This window comes from Perissodus microlepis, chromosome 8 (assembly GCF_051167445.1).
Source record: "Perissodus microlepis isolate ML-2025 ecotype Zambia chromosome 8, ASM5116744v1, whole genome shotgun sequence".
Lineage (NCBI taxonomy): Eukaryota > Metazoa > Chordata > Actinopteri > Cichliformes > Cichlidae > Perissodus > Perissodus microlepis.
The window spans coordinates 342756-365245 of NC_140468.1; the positions used below are offsets into that span (position 1 = coordinate 342756).

A 22490-nucleotide genomic window follows, 5' to 3' on the forward strand; every position below is an offset into this window, starting at 1 on the left:
GGAAGAAACCTCCGACAGAACCAGGCTCAGGGAGGGGCGGGGCCATCTGCTGTGATTGGTTGGGGTGAGAGAAGGAAGACAGGATAAACAGGTATGATTCAGGGCAGAGAGGTCTATTAACACATAGTAAGTGAAGAAGAAGCACCCAGTGCATCATGGGAATCCCCCAGCAGTTTTCTGCTGATCAGCTGATTGAGCTCATGACGTCACCTCGGCGGCGCTCTGTGGCGAGACGGTTCACACGTTTAAAGATTTACTTCTGTGGAAAACCTCAGAGGTTCATGGATGTAGTGAAGGACGTGCAGAGGGCTGCTGGGACAGGAGGAGGTGGAGCAGATGGTCCAGTGTGGCGCCCCCTAAAGGAGGCAGCTAGAAGAAGAAGAAAAGGATGTCTGCAATTGTTTACAGTCTAAATACATTAATTAATAACAGTTTAATTACAGTGTAGTTATTCATTCACTTGTACCTTTAAACTTTGCACCTTTACATTATAACAAAGTGTAAACATAAATGTTACTGTGTGGTTACATCGTGACTGACGTACACTGGTGTAATTAACACTATAAACAACATGTATTATAATTTAATATGATCAAATGTAGTTTAATTAAAAATGTAATAAATAGGTATTTTTTAAATATAGCGTAGTTACAGTTATAAATACTTTTAAGTCTAAAGTTTAATAATTACTAACATACTGAAAAAAATACATATTTATTAAAATATTCAAGTATAATTATTTTAATTACATTACAGTGTGTTAGAATCTGCTGTATGTGTAATAAATCCATTCAGGTCATATTACACAGTGTGATGAAGTACAATAGTGTAGTTACATTAGTGTAGTGGAATTAAAGTGCGATTATATTTCAAGCATAAAAAATCAGGTTGGAAGAGGTCAAAGGTCGTCCTGAGAGGCCTCACTGCTCGCTGTGGCCTCCATGTCTCGTGTTGGACACAGAACATGTCACAGCATTAAAGTAAAAATGGACGCCATGACACGTTCCTCACTGTTTGCTGGGAGTCGGGACAGCGTGCAGGCAGCGCGCAGTGGGAGGTCGTGCTGGTGGTGGTAGATAGTTTTGATGATTGTTCACTAACTTTGGATCAATGACCTCACAGCTGCTGAACTCTGACCTTTCTTCACACTGGCTGTGGTGGAGCTCATTAAAGTTTAATGTGGGGTCTGATGGCGCCGCCTCTCTGTGAGCAGCAGCTTGCGGCTGAATCTCACCTGAGAGCCGGACCGCCGTGCTGCATGACATCTGTGACCACGGCAGTCAGCCTGTCAGTCACCCAGCGGGTGGGCCCTGCCAGGAGGGGGGGCTCAGCCTCCCCCGTCTGCGGGCTCCCCGCCCGGCCATGAATGCCGGCATTGGAGGGCTAATTAGCCCGAGGAGAGGCCAACAGGCCGGCTGCACAGAAAGCCTTGTTCACATTAGAGAAGAGAAGCAGGAGCGGGAGGGGCTCAGCCGTCTGCAGTCAGCGCCGTCCACCCGCCGCGTGGCGAGCGTTCAGGAGAGCAGGAGGTTAGTTCAAATTAGCGGTGACGCTTAACAGGCAGGCTGAGTCAGCGAGGTCCCTTCAGGTCTGATCACTGCAGATCGAGCTGGGTATCGATACAGATGTGCAGCATCAGCCCAGAGAGGCTCTCCTCCTGCGCTTACACTCAGAGTGAGGCAGATGAGGCCTCACAGCTGAAAAAGTACTGTAAAGATAAAAGCATGAGAGCGTTATCAGTGACAGATGCCAGCAGCTCTTTTTGTCTGCTGAAGTCAAACTCTCCAAGAAGCAGACTCAGCTGTTTTTAACTGACTGTAGCTAAAAGATAGCCTTCATGATGTCATCCATTCCACTGCTAATAATGCAGGCTGACTGCTGCCCCCTGGTGGACGTTAGCAGAACTCCTGAAACACGCCCTCTGCAGTCAGAGAGAGCAGCTGCATAACCTTTTATTTTCATGTCGCCACTATGAAAAAGAAAGTGTGGCAATTAAAGCGCTGCTCCATCTTGTGGTTGAAACTGGTGTTACATGAAAGTTTAGCACAACGTTTTGTCTTTAACACAAACACAGAAGATTTGAGTGTTTTTAAACGGTCCGGTCTCCGTGAAGCTTCATGTTTCTGACACACTGAGCTGAACAGGACTCTGCTTTCACAGACAGAGAAAAACAAAAGAAGGTAAAATTATAAGTGAACACCAGCAAAAAGGTCAGAGCCGGCGGCATTAATTGAAAGTAAAGTCTGGGCTGCGTCCATCACCCCCACCTCTTTGCGCTACAACTTCCTGTGACATTAAAGCGCGAACAAAGACGGGCCGGCTGGGCGTGTTGACATTCAGAGAAATACCAGCAGAGTGAAGGAGGAAGTGATGAAGGCTCGAGGTCTGAGACCCTCCGCCTCTTTGTTCTCTGAGCACCTCTGCCAGGATCTGAAGGGCTTTAAAGGCACACACCTGGACAGGAACCTTTCTTCACCTTTCCACAGGGACTCCATCACTCTACCCCAGCCAATCAGAGGCCGACTTTGAGAGGCTCTGCTAAAACGTGCTGATGCTTATAACGACACACCTGACCTCCTCAGAAATCTGATCCTGAAAAAGAACGTATTAATTAGGTCATCCATGATTATTGATCGTGCAGCTGCACGTGTCCTGAGCTTTGTGTCAATGAGGCCGTCCTCTGACAGGAAGCTCCTCACAGGAAATGGGCCGATTCAGAGAAAAGGAGGTGAAGGTGACCAATTAAACTCAGAGGCCGGTGAAGTCTGTGGCGAACGCCAACAGGAACAAAGAGATGAAGCTGCTGGCCTGCTTTTGTTCAGACTTCAGAGTCGCGCTCGCCGCTGCATCGCCAAAGTCCTTCAGCTGACTCGAAACAGCCGGAGTCAGCTCAGACCTCGGGTTTGTTTCAGCGATCACGCCGGAAACACTCAGCAAGTCTTTCTTCTGCCTGCGACTCTCAGCGATGACCTCGTCTTACAGGCGGCGAGAACAAAGCCTCCAGGACGCCCTCGTCGAATCGGAGGAAGAGCGTCTGAAGTAATGAGCACCTTTCTGCAGGAACGAGGCGTGCCGAGAAATCACAGACAGTGATGGACGCTTTCAGAGCAGCACTGAACCCAATGAAAGGCGGGTCACGCCCATTACCCCGACACGCCGCTGCCGAGCCGCTCACGGGCGTGAACTCGCTGTCAGGAAATACCTGAAAGAGCTTCAGATGCTGGTTTTTCTCAGAGCTGCTGGTTTCATGAAACACGAAGCAGCTGTTAGTGTGAATATTGAGCGGCCAGGTTTAAGGTTTATTCTAGCCGTTTATTCCTGCAGGTGGGGGTTTAGAGGATGTGGGGGTTTAGAGGATGGGTGGGTTTAGAGGATGGGTGGGGGTTTAGAGGATGGGTGGGTTTAGAGGATGTGGGGGTTTAGAGGATGTGGGGGTTTAGAGGATGGGTGGGTTTAGAGGATGTGGGGGTTTAGAGGATGGGTGGGTTTAGAGGATGTGGGGGTTTAGAGGATGGGTGGGTTTAGAGGATGTGGGGGTTTAGAGGATGTGGGGGTTTAGAGGATGGGTGGGTTTAGAGGATGGGTGGGGGTTTAGAGGATGGGGGGGTTTAGAGGATGGGTGGGGGTTTAGAGGATGGGGGGGTTTAGAGGATGGGTGGGTTTAGAGGATGGGGGGGTTTAGAGGATGTGGGGGTTTAGAGGATGGGGGGGTTTAGAGGATGGGTGGGGGTTTAGAGGATGGGGGGGTTTAGAGGATGTGGGGGTTTAGAGGATGGGGGGGTTTAGAGGATGGGTGGGGGTTTAGAGGATGGGGGGGTTTAGAGGATGTGGGGGTTTAGAGGATGGGGGGGTTTAGAGGATGTGGGGGTTTAGAGGATGGGGGTTGGGTTCATGCTGGCACAGAGAGGTGCAGGAACATTAAACACTGTTAAAAGCACCCCGTCTCCAACAGTTCTGTGTTCTGTGTAGTTCTGAGGACGGAGCGTCGGTCTGACTGAGCTGAGGAGAAAAATACGACTTTCAGCGTGTCGGGGGTGGAGCCCCGCCGGGCGCCGCATTGTTTGAGCATCTTCAGGCCTTCCAGCGTCTCAGAGAGCCGAAGCACTGTGTAGAGATAGCAATTTTCCCTCGCAGCGTCCTCTCCGGTCGCCAAGGCAACTGAATACTTTCACCCTGAATCAAACCGACCCCCTCCTCCTCCTCCTGCATCCAGCATCCTTCATGCATGGAAAGACTCAGCAAACACTGTTTATTTCCCCCAGAGGGGAGCAGGCAGGGACTGCTGATGTTTAAACAGGTTTATTAGCCACACCGGTGATTACACAGCAACTCAGAAGCACCTCACATTTATTTTATGCTCACGTCTAAACGCATCTGACGCGACGTGACACGTGACCGAGTGTTTAAACGTTTTTACAACATCACGAATATAAGAAAGCACCAAAACCTGCAGTTCCTCTGGTGTCCTGCAGAGGCGCTATGCGCTACGCAGCAATAAAGAAATGACATGATGCAAATTAACTGCATGCTGTGGGTCAAATGTTTATGCGTGCTTGAGGTATTTTGTTGTGATTACTCAAAAAAGTAATCTATTACACAGAACACACAGAACACTTTTCTTTAAAGTAATGCAGTATGTTACTTCATTACTCCTGAGAAAAGGTCATTTGCTATACTCGTGAAGTTACTTTGATGTTACTCTGTAATATAGCTCAAACACGCTGTCTCATAATCACCATTTAATATAAACCTGAGGCTCCAGCCGCACGCCAACACGAGTCCCTGATGAGTAGGGTTGGGTATCGAAACCCGGTTCCCACTGTTTCAATTCCTTGGAATTGTTTGCCACTTTTGCAAACGATTCCCTTATCGATTCCAGTCGCCCCGAATGACGTCACCACGTTGCGGAGCGTCATTTACCTGGCAGGAAACACGGCGCCTAAGCGGCTCAAACTCTAAAAAGTTTGGTTCTACTTTACGAGAACGGATGACAACAGGACAACTTGCAATACTTGCAAAGTAGATATTTCATCTAAGGGAGGAAACACTACGAATATGCAAAAGCATTTGCTCACAAAACACGCGATGACCTTAAATGAATGTCGTGTTTTCAATTCCGCTCCGGACTCATGAATCTCAGCCCAGCAGCAGCGGTAACGTTTGCACGTCCTCTCCCGTTAATGCGGCAGGTAAATAATCAACAACAGTGCATATTATGTTAGCGCGATCTGCCTTATTACAAACCTGCCATTACTGTGCGTTTAGGTGACCATGATGAGAGACAGAGTCTGGCTCAGGTGCTGGCAGTTCTCGCTGCAGTCTGCCGGTAGCGTCTCCTTTCAGGCCAGGATAGACGAATGTCACCGAGCAGTGACTCAGTTTGTGGTCAAAGGCTTGCACCCATTTGCCACAGCAGATGATTTTCAGTAAGTGAATGTGTTTAATTGTAGGCAGGGACATTACTGGATATTCTTGTGTAATTGCTACAGAATAATTTATGTTATACTTTGTTATTGCTACAGAAGAATATTTATTTTATTATTTTACATTAACAATTTTTTCCCGGGGACCCTGTGACACCCCATTGAAGAGCCGTAGGCTGGATCTCTTAAGATCTCACTGCTGGGTTTGTAAGGCCATGTTACTCCTACATTTCTACCTTGTTCAAAGAGAAGATATAAAACAAAGTTCTAAGCTGATCGACCTTAGTGCTCTCCTTTTTTAAAAAGAATCGATAAAGGATCGAATCGTTAAACAGAATCGAAAATGGAATCGGAATCGTGAAAATCTTATCGATACCCATCCCTACTGATGAGGACACACGTCTCTCAGATCTTTGTCTTAGTAACTCAAAGCAAACATGAAAACCAGCACAGAAACTCGATCGTCACGGTGATGCTGCTTTAAAAATTCTGCCTCATCATCTGCTTGTTCCTGTTTTTTAGTTCAGGCGCCGGCTGCCGGGGTCGCCATTCGCTCTGCTCACTCTGGGTTCTTGGCTAGCTTAGCGTTAGCATGCTGAATGTGCAGGTTTCAAAGAAGCGAAGTGTTAGCAGCACAATGCTCGTGTTTCTGTCCTAGATGCAGCTTAAACTTTACCAAAAACGTCCTTATATGCTCCAGACTGCGTCGCCATTTCCTCTGACACGTGAACTGAAATCAGCTGATTAGCTGATAAGCAGGATCAATAGGCAGACTAACGATTCCCATCCCTGGGCGTGGCCTGTGGCTTCACCTGAACTGGCCCTCTGGTTTGCGGTTGTGCTGTTGGAGCCTTGTGAAGCATTTTAATGACATCATCTGACCAATAATGCCGACCTCGAGGCTTCGAAGCGCGTAGAAACGTTTGAAACGACCTCTGGTGGGTGTGGTAAAAAATGCACCGGTGTTGTCGTCCTGAGTGGGGTAACCTGGCTGCTCCTAACCATGAGAATGGAGCCTCCTGCTTCAGGCTGGGTGATGTGTAACATGTTTCCAACCGACATTCGTCTGTCCAACGATCGACGATGGGCGCCGACTTTTTGAATTCATACATTTTGTTTGGAGGGAATGTTTTAGCTCCTTTTCTTCCTCAGTATTAATACAACTACTTTTTGGATTATTCATTTATTTATTTATTGCACCCAATCACACAAAAGACTTAACTTTACATTAGAGACTTTTTTTAATGTTGGCTGGAAGATTTTTAGCTTATTTGTTGTTTGGTCGAGAGTGTAACACAGATCAACACGGTTACAGTGGAAACAGAAGCCAGCTCCTCTTTGTTTCCCTCCCTCCATTGTGGTTTGTTATTTAAATAAAATGTCTGTTTCCTCCTCACATCCTCTGCACCGTGTTAGTCCTTTCATATATTCTCTTTGGGAAATCTTCTGTGGATGACTTCCTGGAGTGTTTGAGTCCTGTTACATCTGCACCACCATCACAGTCAGACATGGTGGTGGTGGTGTGATGGTCTGCAGCTGCTCGACCCAAAAATCCCGAAGGAGAACGTCTAACCATCAGTTACAGAGGCTCAGGGGCACTGGGGTTATGCAGCAGGACAATAATCAAAAACACAGCAGCAAGCCCACCTCTGATTGGCTCAGAAGACCAAAACGAAGGCTGTGAAGTGGCCGAGTCGAAGTCAGAAACCTGTTCAGGCTGGAAACCCTCCAATGGGTCTGCAAAGAAGAGTGGACCAAAGCTCGTCCACAGTGACGTGGTCACAGACAGCAGGCTGTAGGTTTGAGGACAGCTGACAGGTGGATGGTTTCCCTCGATGAATGACATCATCGTTTAAAAAAACTCTGGCTTTCTCTGAGTTTGATGATCTGAAACATGTCAGTGAGACAAGTATGCAGAAAAGTAGGAGATCAGGGAGGAGGCGGGCACTTTCTCACAGTTGCACCTGCTTCTGTTTCACCTGAGATCTGTGATGTCATCAGCGCTGTGGTAAGCGATGAATAAAGTGGAATAAAAAGAGCGAGTGGAGGCGGGGAGAGTGGACGAGTGCTGCAGTGCTGAGACGCTGCTGCTTCTGCAGAGGGGAACGCATTAATGCGACTTCCTCTGCAGAAACGTGGCGCTGAAGTGGAATAGAGGTGCTTTAATATGTGTCACTGCTCTGCATGATCCTGCATAGAAATTGGTCATTTTCTCCTCTGTGTCCTCCGCAGAGCCCGGGAACCTCGGGGAGGTACGACACCAGGAAAAAGTGAGTGCTCTCTGAAATATTCCCAACATCCCGCGTTTGTTTCCTCTTCGCTGCTCGCCTGAATCATTTCCTGTGTAATAAGTCCTGATTTAATAAAACAGGAGGTGCGACCTCCTGAATTCATCCGAGGGATCGAGCTGAGAAACCCGATTATGTCACCGTGCTTATTGCTTTCCACTTTCACTCTCAAAGTTAATAGAAGAGATATTTTAGAGCAAACAGTGTTGCTGTTCCTTGAATTGGGAGCGAGCTCGCAGGTTTGGAGTAACTTTGGAACAACAGCAAATATTCCTCCAGGCGTCTGTCGGTTTAACTCGTCGCCTCAGAGTTTAACTCTGAAGTTAAAGATGTGAGTAAAACAGAGCCAGAGGGTGCAGGGCGTCGCCATAGCTGCCCCTTCATCATCATCATTTCACGATTGTGGACACACAAGCTTCCGGGTTGTGGTTTCTGGATCTTCTCTCCAGAGATCTTCTTCATGCATATGATGCTGGCCATTCACACCTCCACCCGAGACCACCAGCTGTGGGTGGTGAGTGCAAAGTCAAGACTGCAGAGGTGAAGAAGAGCTTCCTTTGAAGCCACCTCTGCAGTCAACAAAGAGTTCACCAGTGTGAGCCGGGGGGGGGGGCATGATTGGTGCCCCCACCTGCTGACGGATGCCATGACAGGAAGCGACCTCGAAGGCGGAGGTCAGCCAGATTCAAACCTGGTGTGTGCTTCATACGGTGGACTCCTGCTGTCAGCTCCACAGGTGAGTCAAAACATTAAGAACACCTGTGTTAGGGCTTGTTTCAGTTCAGCTCAGGTTTGGTGTTCTGCATGTGGAGGTGTGGGTGGTGGAGGTGTGCTTCCCAGCAGGACAGAGTTTAATTCGTGCTGATTCATGCGACCTCTGTCTTTCTCTGCTTGGATGGATGTTTCATGGCCACAGAAGCGCGAGGTCATCAGGACTGAGAAAGCTCAAAGGACCTTCTCTCAAACCACAAACGCCGTTGTAGTGTTTGACATCGTCAGATTTAGAACATCGCTGAACTCCAAACAAATACATGTGAAGCTTTCTGTCTGAAAACCTTTCACAGCTTTCACTGATACAGGATCTGAGTGTCTTTCTTTCACCGGTGGGACCGTGGACGTGTTGTGATGTGGGCTCGTCTTTCACCGAACCTCTGTGGAGGACACGCGTGATGCATCGTGACGAGAAGAAGAAAAGTCGCATTTCTCTACAGATTTTTGCAAAAGCTGAAACACTGGAATCCCAGCTGCCCACAAACACACCTCTGCAGGAAGAACTGGACCTGCTGACTCTTTTTTCAGGACCTCTCTGAAGCCGCATTTTGGTTTTCTTCTTTCACAGCTTTGTTCAAGCGTCAGCTGTCGCAGCTGCAGAACTTCAGAAACTAACGAGTTCACGAAGCCTTCGGCCTGCAGCGAGCCGCTCGAGCTTTGTGTTCCCCGAGTGACAAACCTGATCAGCTGTGGGTGTGTGTGTCTGTGTTTGTGTGTGTGTCTGTGTGTCTGTGTGTGAGTGTGTGGACTTGCTGAGGTTTGAAAAATGAAAATAATCATGCAGAGGAGGGTGTGGGCGGGATCAGAGGAGGAGGAACAGAAGTCAGAGCGACCGCGACGCCTCGAAATGATTTCAGTAAAAATATAAAAAGAAATCAGGATTTGCATCCATCGCTCCGTCATCATCATCCATCGCTCCGTCATCATCATCCATCGCTCCGTCATCATCATCCATCGCTCCGTCATCATCATCCATCGCTCCATCATCATCATCATCCATCGCTCCATCATCATCATCCATCGCTCCGTCATCATCATCCATCGCTCCGTCATCATCATCCATCGCTCCGTCATCATCATCCATCGCTCCGTCATCATCATCCATCGCTCCGTCGCTCCGTCATCATCATCCATCGCTCCTTCATCATCATCCATCGCTCCGTCATCATCCATCGCTCCGTCATCATCATCCATCGCTCCGTCATCATCATCCATCGCTCCGTCGCTCCGTCATCATCATCCATCGCTCCGTCATCATCATCCATCGCTCCATCATCATCATCCATCGCTCCATCATCATCATCCATCGCTCCATCATCATCATCATCCATCGCTCCGTCATCATCATCCATCGCTCCGTCATCATCATCCAGCGCTCCATCATCATCATCCATCGCTCCGTCATCATCATCCATCGCTCCGTCATCATCCATCGCTCCATCATCATCATCCATCGCTCCGTCATCATCATCCATCGCTCCGTCATCATCATCCATCGCTCCGTCATCATCATCCATCGCTCCGTCATCATCATCCATCGCTCCATCATCATCATCATCCATCGCTCCATCATCATCATCCATCGCTCCGTCATCATCATCCATCGCTCCGTCATCATCATCCATCGCTCCGTCATCATCATCCATCGCTCCGTCATCATCATCCATCGCTCCGTCGCTCCGTCATCATCATCCATCGCTCCGTCATCATCATCCATCGCTCCGTCATCATCCATCGCTCCGTCATCATCATCCATCGCTCCGTCATCATCATCCATCGCTCCGTCGCTCCGTCATCATCATCCATCGCTCCGTCATCATCATCCATCGCTCCATCATCATCATCCATCGCTCCATCATCATCATCCATCGCTCCATCATCATCATCATCCATCGCTCCGTCATCATCATCCATCGCTCCGTCATCATCATCCAGCGCTCCATCATCATCATCCATCGCTCCGTCATCATCATCCATCGCTCCGTCATCATCCATCGCTCCATCATCATCATCCATCGCTCCGTCATCATCATCCATCGCTCCGTCATCATCCATCGCTCCGTCATCATCATCCATCGCTCCGTCATCATCCATCGCTCCATCATCATCATCCAGCGCTCCGTCATCATCATCCATCGCTCCGTCATCATCCATCGCTCCATCATCATCATCCATCGCTCCGTCATCATCATCCATCGCTCCGTCATCATCATCCATCGCTCCGTCATCATCATCCATCGCTCCGTCATCATCATCCATCGCTCCGTCATCATCATCCATCGCTCCATCATCATCATCCATCGCTCTGTCATCATCATCCATCGCTCCATCATCATCATCCATCGCTCCATCATCCATCATTCTGTCATCATCATCCATCGCTCCATCATCCATCGCTCCATCATCATCATCCATCGCTCCATCATCCATCGCTCCATCATCCATCGCTCCATCATCCATCGCTCCGTCATCATCATCCATCGCTCCGTCATCATCCAGCGCTCCATCATCATCATCCATCGCTCCGTCATCATCATCCATCGCTCCGTCATCATCATCCATCGCTCCATCATCATCATCCATCGCTCCATCATCCATCGCTCCATCATCATCATCCATCGCTCCATCATCATCATCATCCATCGCTCCGTCATCATCATCCATCGCTCCGTCATCATCATCCAGCGCTCCATCATCATCATCCATCGCTCCGTCATCATCATCCATCGCTCCGTCATCATCCATCGCTCCATCATCATCATCCATCGCTCCGTCATCATCATCCATCGCTCCGTCATCATCCATCGCTCCGTCATCATCATCCATCGCTCCGTCATCATCCATCGCTCCATCATCATCATCCAGCGCTCCGTCATCATCATCCATCGCTCCGTCATCATCCATCGCTCCATCATCATCATCCATCGCTCTGTCATCATCATCCATCGCTCCATCATCATCATCCATCGCTCCATCATCCATCATTCTGTCATCATCATCCATCGCTCCATCATCCATCGCTCCATCATCATCATCCATCGCTCCATCATCCATCGCTCCATCATCATCATCCATCGCTCCATCATCCATCGCTCCATCATCCATCGCTCCGTCATCATCATCCATCGCTCCATCATCCATCATTCTGTCATCATCATCCATCGCTCCATCATCATCCAGCGCTCCATCATCATCATCCATCGCTCCGTCATCATCATCCATCGCTCCGTCATCATCATCCATCGCTCCATCATCATCATCCATCGCTCCATCATCATCATCATCCATCGCTCCATCATCATCATCCATCGCTCCATCATCCATCATTCTGTCATCATCATCCATCGCTCCATCATCATCATCCATCGCTCCATCATCATCATCATCCATCGCTCCATCATCATCATCCATCGCTCCATCATCCATCATTCTGTCATCATCATCCATCGCTCCATCATCATCATCCATCGCTCCGTCATCATCATCCATCGCTCCATCATCCATCATTCTGTCATCATCCATCGCTCCATCATCATCATCCATCGCTCCGTCATCATCATCCATCGCTCCATCATCATCCATCGCTCCGTCATCATCATCCATCGCTCCATCATCCATCATTCTGTCATCATCATCCATCGCTCCATCATCCATCATTCTGTCATCATCATCCATCGCTCCATCATCATCATCCATCGCTCCGTCATCATCATCCATCGCTCCATCATCATCCATCGCTCCGTCATCATCATCCATCGCTCCATCATCCATCATTCTGTCATCATCCATCGCTCCGTCATCATCATCCATCGCTCCATCATCATCATCATCCATCGCTCCGTCATCATCATCCATCGCTCCATCATCCATCATTCTGTCATCATCCATCGCTCCGTCATCATCATCCATCGCTCCATCATCATCATCATCCATCGCTCCATCATCATCATCCATCGCTCCGTCATCATCATCCATCGCTCCATCATCCATCATTCTGTCATCATCCATCGCTCCGTCATCATCATCCATCGCTCCATCATCATCATCATCCATCGCTCCGTCATCATCATCCATCGCTCCATCATCATCATCCAGTCAGTGATCATTGGCCTGTTGATCTGTGTTCGTTGTATTTGCCTGTGAAGCCAAACTACAACCTGCAGCTCTCAGACTCGTTAGTGGCTTTATGAGCTTTAAATAAGGAAGCAATTAAACTTTTCCAGCTTCCAGAAGCTTCTTGAGTTTCTCGATGCCCATTTCAGGAGCTCAGTGACGTCTGTTAGACTGTGATGCTGGTCACATGGCTGACGTTTGTTCTGTTTTGCTGATGTCGCTGAATTTCACACACCTGAATGGGATGGAGCTCATCAGCTTCGTTCTCTGACTGTCCACCGTGTTCTCTTTACCATGACAGTGAAGTATAACCACATTTAGTCCATGTGGGGAGTTTGGAGGGGTGACGGTGATCCCCCGCTCCGGGATCAAACCTGGAAATCCTCCCTGCTGCTGCCGGCAGCATCAGGACCGGCTCATCATCGCTTCATGTCCATCCTTTTTTTCACAACATGAATTTTTTTCAAAAACACTTTCAGTGTGTTTGCATGTTGCATCTGAAACATTCAGACTCTCGTGCTGTTTCTCCGACACGCCGTCAGAGTGTAACGACGATGAGCTGAAACCCTCCTGGTCAGTGAGACATCAGGACATCCTGGAAGCTGCTGTGTGAGCTGTGAGGTAAACGTGCGAGGACTGACGGGAGTGGAAGGCTTCGAGACGTCTTTAATTCTGCTCGCTGTATTCAGGCGCATGCAGAGAACGCCACGTGCAGAACAGCACGTTCCACCGAGAGAACACAGCACCGCTCTGAACCTGGTCGGGCTCGCTTTGTTGTCAGTGTGTGTGGTTTAAAGAAACTGCAGCACCGCAACACACACTGACACACAATTATGGGCCCAAGGTAGCCATTTAGAATAATGGCCTCTGGCTACCGGTTGCCATGGCAAAGGGAAGGAGGAGGAAAGGCAGGTTTAGTGGAGCTGATGAACGATGGAGAAGCTGCGCATCGCTCTCCCGAGGTCCTCGTGGCTGGATGTCTCTGAGCTGATGAAGAGCAGAAAGGTCACAGCAGCAGCGTGCGTTCATATTTTGATGTTATGGTGGCAGAAAGTCTTCAGGCTGAGGGGCTCGTAATGCTGCGGCCGCCTCGCCTCTGAGGATTCAATTCAGGACCTCGCTGATTGCTTTTAAGGCTCTTAATGACCAGCCTCCGTCTTATATCACACACCTCATCCGCCGGCGCTCGCCGGCGCTCTCTGTGATCTGACAACAAATCTCTCTTCTGTGTCCAACGCTCACTAAAACTGAACGCTGACAGTCTTCCAAGCTGCTGCGCTCCAACAGACAGATTTTATCCACGCAGCGCTCGTTGAAGCCTCGTCGCTCGTCTTGTTCTGTATTCCTCAGGCAGCCGTCTCTGTTACAGTGACCTCACAGCAGCCGTGTTATTGGTCAGATGATGTCATTAAAAATGCTCCAGCAGCACAAACACAGCACAAAGGTCCAGTTCAGGTGACGCTAGCAGTAGAAATTATCTGCAGAGAACAAACCAGTTTGTATGTATTTAACATGACTGTGAAGGTTTTACAGTCATAAAGGTTTGAAATGGTGACTGATCACCTGACCAGCTGATTTCAGTCACAGGAAGAAGGCCATCGACTTTTAAAGTGACTTTTCAGAGCTGGAAGCTTTTATTCTGTCTGTGGGCGGGGCTTGTCCCAGCTTGGTGCATGGAGTTTTTTATAAACATCCCCGTGAAGACTCAGACTCGTGAATTCATCAGAAGATCAACTAAATGGTTTCTCCTTCACGTTTGTACCAAACCGAGCGGGTCTCTGTTTCCCCGAAAGGACCGAAAGGTGAGCGTAGAGGCGGACGTCCCCACATCATGACTAAACGGGTTTATGTGTGAAGGCCAACTTTGTACGGATGAGGAGACGTTTTTACTCCTGAAATCAGTATGAACACAACAGGAAACAACCTCTGACACACACACATACACACACACACACACAGACACACACATGCACACACACACACATATACACATGCACACACACACATGCACACACACACACACACACAGACACACACAGACACACACACACACATATACACACACACACACAGACACACACATGCACACACACACACATATACACATGCACACACACATGCACACACACTCACACACACTCACAGACACACACTCACACACACACTCACACACACACTCACACACACTCAGAGACACACACTCACACACAGTCACAGACACACACTCACACACACACACGGACACACACTGAGAGGATGACTCTTGAGTAGAATCAGTCGTGACTGGAACTTTTCTGAGTCACGGCTCGTCACAGGATCTCTGTGTTTGCGGCTCTTCGGTCGCACTAGCCTGTGGAGTGGATCGTGAGTGAGGACGCCTCACACAGAAAACACGCTCACAGAAAGACGCTCAGCTTTTCTGACTGAATGATGAACATGAGCTTCAGTTTGTTGCACATTAGGATTTAACCAGCAGTAATTATAACCTGGATCATTTCAGGTCCGTGCAGAACAGAGCTGTGCAGAACAGAGCTGTGCAGAATAGAGCTGTGCAGAACAGAGCTGTGCAGAACAGAGCTGTGCCTCAGTCACATCCAGCAGCAGGTGGCTCCCTGCTTAGGCTCAGGTGTTTGTGAAGGATAACACGTCCTCACATCAGCGCTCCTCCTTCTTTCCTCTTCTCATCACAGCTGTTCTAAAAATTCAGATGGACTCGTCCTCTCTGAAACCTCCACCTGACTCGAGGCTCATTAACTGTGATGGTGTTCAGCACCTCAGAGGTATGTTTGATATGAAATGCATGAAGGAAGCTTTTAATCACCTGAAACTTCCATCAAAACACGAGAGAAGAAAGCGGTGAAAGCTGAAAACGCTGGAGCACATGTTGTCCTTTGAGCGTTACATTTCCAGTGTCCTTGAACACAACACAGAGCCCTGTGACACTGGCTCCATCAAACGTTACTCACTGCTGATTTCCTGCTTTGCACTTCTTTGACTCATTCCTGGCGCTGACGCGCTTTTCTGACACGTTAACAGGGACAGAGCTTCGAGTCCAGCAGCTACTGGACCAGTTTTTATAAACCAGCTCTGCAGCCACTTCACAGCATTTACTTCCAGATTCGCTCTGTTTTTCTGCTCTGAACGCTGTTGCATTGCTTCATTTCTCCATCCTTCTGTCATGTCAGGCTTAAATCATGGATACTTAGACTAAACTGGACTTTAGAGGAACGATGCAAACAGCAGGGGCGCTTTTCCCCTGTCAAAGTCCATACAAGCTAATCTTTAAGAACAGGCACATGCTGGGTGACTAACTACAGCAGGCAGCCATTACATTAAAACACCTTCCTGATGTTGTCAAGCCCACGCCGCTGGAAGAGGCCAGTCGAGGTTTCCCCGCAGAACATCACCCAGAGCGTCACACCGGCCCGAACAATCCCACAGTGCATCCTGCCGCCGTCCCCACAACAGATAAGTGACCACCTGGTTTATATCTGTGCAGGGTTTCAGTCCTCCAGGTTAAAGTAGGCCTCAGTGCTTCAGATGAAAGCGGCTGTCAAAGTCCTGCTGAAGCAGCCGTGGTTGGATGGTCCAGTCTCCACTCACGCCCGGGCTCATGTGACTCTCAGGATGACCTGTTAGAACTGAAGAGGCCTTTCAGATGAGAAATCCAGTCTCGGGTCAAACACCTGAGGTGTCGTGGTCATCCAGGAGCAGACCGGAGCACCTGTTACAGGAGTCCATCCTTCTGACTCCTTCCTGTCAGAGCAGCAGCTACTCCCCTCCTCAGTCAGGCCATCAGTTCTCCTTCTGTGGACCACGTCTGGTTATTTCTGACCGCTGCACACCTGATCTGACCCATCGCGTCCTCACGCTGCCGCTGTGTCTTGTATCAAGTCATCGATTTCTCTCGTGATGCTTCGCTTGTTGTTTCACAGGACGTTTATAGTAAATTAGAACGCGCTCGTTTAAATCCAGCCCGTGTTGTAAACTGTGAAGCTGGATTTTGGTGAAAGGCGGAGTCATGACAGCGTGAGGCGCAGCGGGGAGGGAGGTGTTTCTCCTCAGGTTGCTTTCAGCTCACATCAGCCGATGGTGGATTTAAAGGTCACCGACAAACGAGGTCAGACTTAAACTGATTGAACTTTTGCTGCAGAGGTAAAATTGAAGCGGACCCTGCGGTGGCTCAAACTGAATCAGCGTGGGAAGTCTGCGGCACGCCGCTGCGAGCGGAGGCCGTCCATCAGCGCAGGATAACAGTCGTCGTGCGACGCCCGGGAAGCCACTAACGCACCATTTCTGTGACTGATGCGAGTCATTTCCTCGCTGACACACGCTCTCCGAGGAGAACTCCCACGCACTCGTAAACCACGACACACACACGGCGCACTATTAAAGTTATGTCTCCTCGTGCTATACTGCAGAATCGTGACTCGACATCCTGTCAGCGACGAGTCATTACGAGACAACATCGGCGCCTCGACCAATCACACGCGCAGACAGGAGGGTTTGTTCGGAGACGTCCTCCTCACACCTCGACTGGTTTTCCAGTGAGCAGCGGTGTTTCACTAAGTCACTGTTTGTGCTGCAGAGAGCTGTTAAACAGTAATGACCTGTGAGCGGCTCAGAGGCTTTTAGCGCTGCTTTAGTTCAGCCTGACAGGAGTGCAGAGGAGGAGAGCAACACAGTATCACATTTACTTCAAACAACAACGCAACGGCTCAGGCACGACAACCGCATCCAAACAGCACCTGACAACAAACATAACAACTACAACCAACCCCTAATCAATTACCAACCACAGTAAGCCACAGCCAGCACCGACAGCGACCGCCAGACAAACCAACAGTCTTCAGTTCAATTCAGTTTTATTTATACATCAAATCACAACAGTAGTCACCTCAAGACGCTTTATGTTGTAAGGTAGACCCTACAATAATACAGACAACAATCACATGACCCCCTATGAGCAGCACTTTGGTGACAGTGGGAAGGAAAAACTCCCTTTTAACAGGAAGAAACCTCCGGCAGAACCAGGCTCAGGGAGGGGCGGGGCCATCTGCTGCGACCTGTATCCAGAACAGCACGCCACCAACAACCTTCCAATAATGACAGTGAAACAGTGCACTGTGATCCAACAGTGTGTATCCAGTAAATATCCAGGACTTCCTGTTTCAGTGTTTGTGGACAGATGTGGAAAAATGAAACGCCTTCAGATGACAGCTGATGGTCCCAGACCCTTCACCTTTATGAAGAGGCCTGGTTTGACGTGATTGGTCAGTACCTAAGTCCTGTTACAGGAACTGAAGCAGCATTCGTGCTCCCACACTGTGCAGCAGAGGCTGTGAGCAAACATACTCCAGCATCATTTTCCTTCCACCCATCGGACAGACAGGAGCAACTTCACTGATCTTCTCCAAAAGAGGATGTTCAGAAACGATCCGTCACGCTGCGACGTGTTTTCGGTGTTGTGATGTGGAGGTGTGAAACCTGGCTGCTGTCTGCTTCACAGCCGGAGTTCGTCCCGAATGTTGCTGCAGTTATTTTTCAGAGAACAGGATGTTCGTTTCCTTCACTCACATAAATACTTTGAAAGCTTTTTTTTCCTGTCATATTGAAGTAGTGAAAGCTGTAGGCGTTCAGTGATGCTCGGGATGTTTTCACTATTTTCTGCTGTGGAAATGTTCCTGCTGGGAGTCATGGTGAGATTAATCTGATTACTGGTTGTGAGTGAAGCGAGGTTTGTTTTGTCCCTGTAGGCAGAACTCTGGGCCCAGAGGGTAAGAGATGGAGGTCGTGGTTCTCAGACGGGAAATGTTGGACCGTTTACTCCAGGCTGCAGATCTCTGCCCGAGGCGGCGGCGGTGGCGGATCTTTGCGTGTTTTCTGCTTTGAAGAAAGTCAAAGCAGAGAGGCGTGTGTGCAAATATTCAGATGAGGTGATGTGCATGCCTGCGTGGTGCAAACTGAACCTGCAGGAGCCTCCATTGTTTCTCCCTCCGTCTCTCCCTCACCTGTTGCGCTTGAATGGGAACCATGGAAACAGAGCGCTGCTGTGGCAGCTCTGAGCCAATGAGCAGCAGCCGCAGCTCGTCTCCGCGGCACATTAATTGTTTTCTGTGTTCATGATGTCAAACCGGATTGTTTGTTGGCTGCTGCAGGCTGCGGATGCACAGTACCGTCTCGCAGAGCTCGCTCTGCTGCATCGCTCTGCTGCATCGCTCTGCTGCATCGCTCGTTACCGAGCGGAAGCCTTTGCACCTGTGACCGTCCTTCATCATAAACAAACACGCCGCCGTCTGCTTTGGCCTCGGCTCGCAGGAGCTCACGTATGGATTCATTCGCAGCTCAAAATAGTTCCAATAATCATGTTTTCGTTTGCAGGGAAAGCAGCGACCTTCAGATCGAGGCCTGCAGAGAAAATGAATCAAAACTGAAAAAAAGGTCTTTAAAGCTTCGCTCTGTGCTGAGCTGAATGTTGTAAACAAACACAGAAACTCTGTGAAGGACGATTCATCTCCATGTTTGATGTTTATCTGCTGTGAACTCAGATAAACGTCCCGTTTACGCTGCTGGCGCTCCTCCACCGCACACCCACCTGCAGGTGGATTCAGAACGCTACAACGAGACAGGAAGTGAGGTTAAGCCCCGCCTCACTCTGGAATCATGTCTGACTGCGGCGAACCTGTGATGGTGCGCCAGTCGGGGGGCTGCGCTTGTACTCAGAGAACTGAAGTTACAGTCAGTAACCCCGATCTCGTGCTGTCGCCCACAGCTGCTGTTTCCACAGGGACACATTTCAGCAGCGCACCCCTCATTCACACTTCTATCCACAATTTAAAAAAAATACTTCAGCTGATGGTCACACGGAAACATCTGCACGGATGATTGGTCTGAACGCCACCTCAGACTTCAGTCCTGCTCGTTCTTTAATAATTTATTTTTATTCTATTTTATTTAATTTGACTGTATTTTAAGGAGCTTTTAAAGCTTTAAAGACGGTATTATTGTATTTCATTACAAAGCTTTATTCTACGTGTTTTCTACTCAGTTTAGCTTTTCCAGCTTCATCAGCCTCACATCTGTCTGCTCTCCTCCTCAGTCTGGGAATCTTAAAGCTCTGAAACCCTCAGACAGTCCGGAGTTCCTGAGCTGAGGGCGTTCCAGAAGAAAAGTTGGAAAACCGGGATTTGTTTTCCAGCTGTGAGTGCGGCTCGCAGCGAGTCACAAATACAGCAGCCGGATTTTAGACGTTTACAGCTGCGTTTGATTTTTGTGCCGTCGTCTCGACCGACCGGCACGAGGCTTCATAACTTTATAACAACCTGTCGGAGCTGCTGGGTTGTGATCAGCTCAGTGACTGTTCATGTTGCTGAGAGCAGGAGCGGCGCTGTGGAGAAGAGTGTGACTGCAGGCTTTTCTGTGGGTCGAGGCGTTTGAGGTGCTGTGCAGAATGACAATGACGAGCGTCAGATCAGGAGAAATGGTCCTTTACAGGAAGATCAAACCTCCACACGCTAATCGTCAGCTGTGATGTGACCTCATAGGCAGGCAGAGCAAACATGAGCCGACTGTAAACCGCGGCGACAGCCTCTGATTTCACTCAGTGACCTTTGACCCTCAGCCCGTTGGAGCGTCCGCGCTGTGTTTTGTGCGAACTGCTCCTTTAATGTCCCGGGGAGGTCGGTAGTTTTCCACGCCGGGTTGTAAAGAAGAGGCTCGGCAGGTGGGAGCAAACAGCTGCTTAGATACCTGGGAGTCCAGCGTCGCAGGTTCAAATCCAGCACGTGACCTTTGACACGAGCACAAACATGTTGCTGCGGTCGAGCCGCCCTCGCCTCCGAGCGTCCTGACGTCAAACCTGCCCAACGACAGCGAGTTGAAGATGGTAACATGAAACAAACTAACTGCAGTGTTTAGGAACTCTTTACTCCTCGCTGCGCCTGAGGACTGAGAACAGCTCGAGCTGCTCTTCATCACCCGACAGGAATCGCACACAGAGATTCCTCTCGCTGCAGAATGCTGAGTGTTGCTCAGAAATATAGTTTGATTGAAGTGTTTTACTTGAATTTTTACTTTTATTCTCTTTAATCTGCTCTAAATGATTCTAAGACCTGGATGTTAAACCGTTGGCGTCGTTGAGGCTGACGCGTCTTGTTTCCGAGTGCGGGTCATCAGAGACGCTCAGGATTGACGGGTCTGACTGACGATCGCTCGCAGCATCGTTTCACGTTCATGTTTCCCGACGATGATTTCGATTCCTGCGAGCTGCAGTAAACCTCGTCTCTCACCTCCTCGCTCTGCTGCCTCCCCTCCTCTCCCCCTTTTGTTCTCCGGCTTTTCAAACACTGCCGCCCCTCCTCCATCGCACACTCCTGCTCTTAGAGTGTGTGCTTCTCTCAAACATCGTTACTCCTCCCTCCCTCTGCTGAGTGTGTGCGTTGCGATGCGCTCTCCGGTGAACAGGTGTCCGCTCAGTCTCAGCCGGCGCTCCGGAGCAGAGAGCAGATAGACGCTCGCTCGCTCGCACCCCCGGATCGGACCAAGCATCGTAGCTGGGGGGCGGCTGGAGTCCCCCCCCCACCCCTCAGAGATGCCGCAGAGAGCCGGAGGCTGCCGGGAGGCTTCAGTCAGAGAGATTTAACCCAGCCGAGGAGCCTCTGCGCTGGGAGAGATCTGCTGCTGAGCAGCCTGGTAGACTTCCTTCGGAGGACCCGACCCGCAGCTTCTCCCGTGAGTATCGCGGCGCCTCGCTGAGCATCCGGAGACAGAATCCAAACTTTAGCTGTTTTATTCCGCCTCGGCAGCTTAGGAACAACTTTGATCCGACAGGTGTACCCCGGACCGCGGTACGGTCCACGTGGATCCACGGCGTTTCCCCCACAGACGCTCATCACTTACTGAACAAAGTCTTCTCACACAGCAGCAGATTTTTAGGTTCACGGGTCGATGCAGCGTGTTAGAACGTACATGCTGTTCTCCTCCTCTTCTCCTCCTCTTCTCCCTGAGCTGTTTGGGCTTTCCTGAGAAGCTGAAGATATACTTCACCCACCCACTGTGTGTGTGTGTGTGTGTGCGTGCGTGCGTGCGTGTGTGTGTGTGTGTGTGTGTGTGTGTGTGTGTGTGTGTGTGTGTGTGCGCACGTGCGTGTGTGTGTGTGTGTGTGTGTGTGTGTGTCTGTGTGTGTGTATGTGTGTGTGTGTCTGTGTGTGTGTGTGTCTGTGTGTGTGTGTGTATGTGTGTGTGTGTCTGTGTGTGTGTATAGGTGTGTGTGCGTGTGTGTGTCTGTGTGTGCGTGTGTGTGTCTGTGTGTGTCTGTGTGAACAGGAAGCTCACTGACTGTTTCAAGGCTGCATTGTTTCCAGTCACTCACTGATCTGGAGAACGATGGTGATGAAAACCTGCAGCGCACACAAACGTGTCGTGATTGCGAGGCTCTGAGTCAGCCTGCACGACCTGCACTGAATAATCAGAAATCTGCAGTTTGTCCAACATTAATCCTCACAGGTGAGCAGTGGGCAGACTTTGAGCTCACCTGGGGAAGCGCCTGCAGGTGGGGGGCGGGGCTCACCTGCTGCAGGTGTCTGACAAATTCTGTCATCAGAGAGTAAACCGCTGCACCTTCAGCGGCTGTTTTAATTGGTGAATGAATATTTCAGTGTTTTTACAGTGAAGTCGATGCGATGCCTCCTGACTGCGCTTCCTCACAACACTTACAAAACCAATTTGTTCCTCTTTAATAATTTACACTTTTCTCTCATCAGTGACCAGCGCACACACACACACACACACACACACACACACACACACACACACACAGTTTGTGTGTGAGCCATTACTGTAACATTAACAAACACTAAGCATGAGCTTCAGGCCCTCCTGACTCCCTCCTGACTGC

The 22490-nt window shown here is 49.4% G+C and overlaps 1 protein-coding gene across 5 annotated transcripts in view; it reads left to right on the forward strand.

Annotated features, from left to right (window-relative positions):
• The window catches only part of ankfn1a (ankyrin repeat and fibronectin type III domain containing 1a), an 84497-nt gene that overhangs the window by 13869 nt on the left and 48138 nt on the right, over positions 1 to 22490 (forward strand). For 3 of the 5 annotated variants that reach the window (XM_084936873.1, XM_084936871.1, XM_084936872.1), the window contains exon 6: positions 7656 to 7693. In XM_084936873.1, coding sequence (XP_084792999.1) covers positions 7656 to 7693 — 38 coding nt within the window. Of the gene's footprint in view, positions 1 to 7655; positions 7694 to 14776; positions 21326 to 22490 lie in introns of those variants that run through there. The other 2 variants (XM_084936874.1, XM_084936875.1) reach the window with 1 other exon arrangement.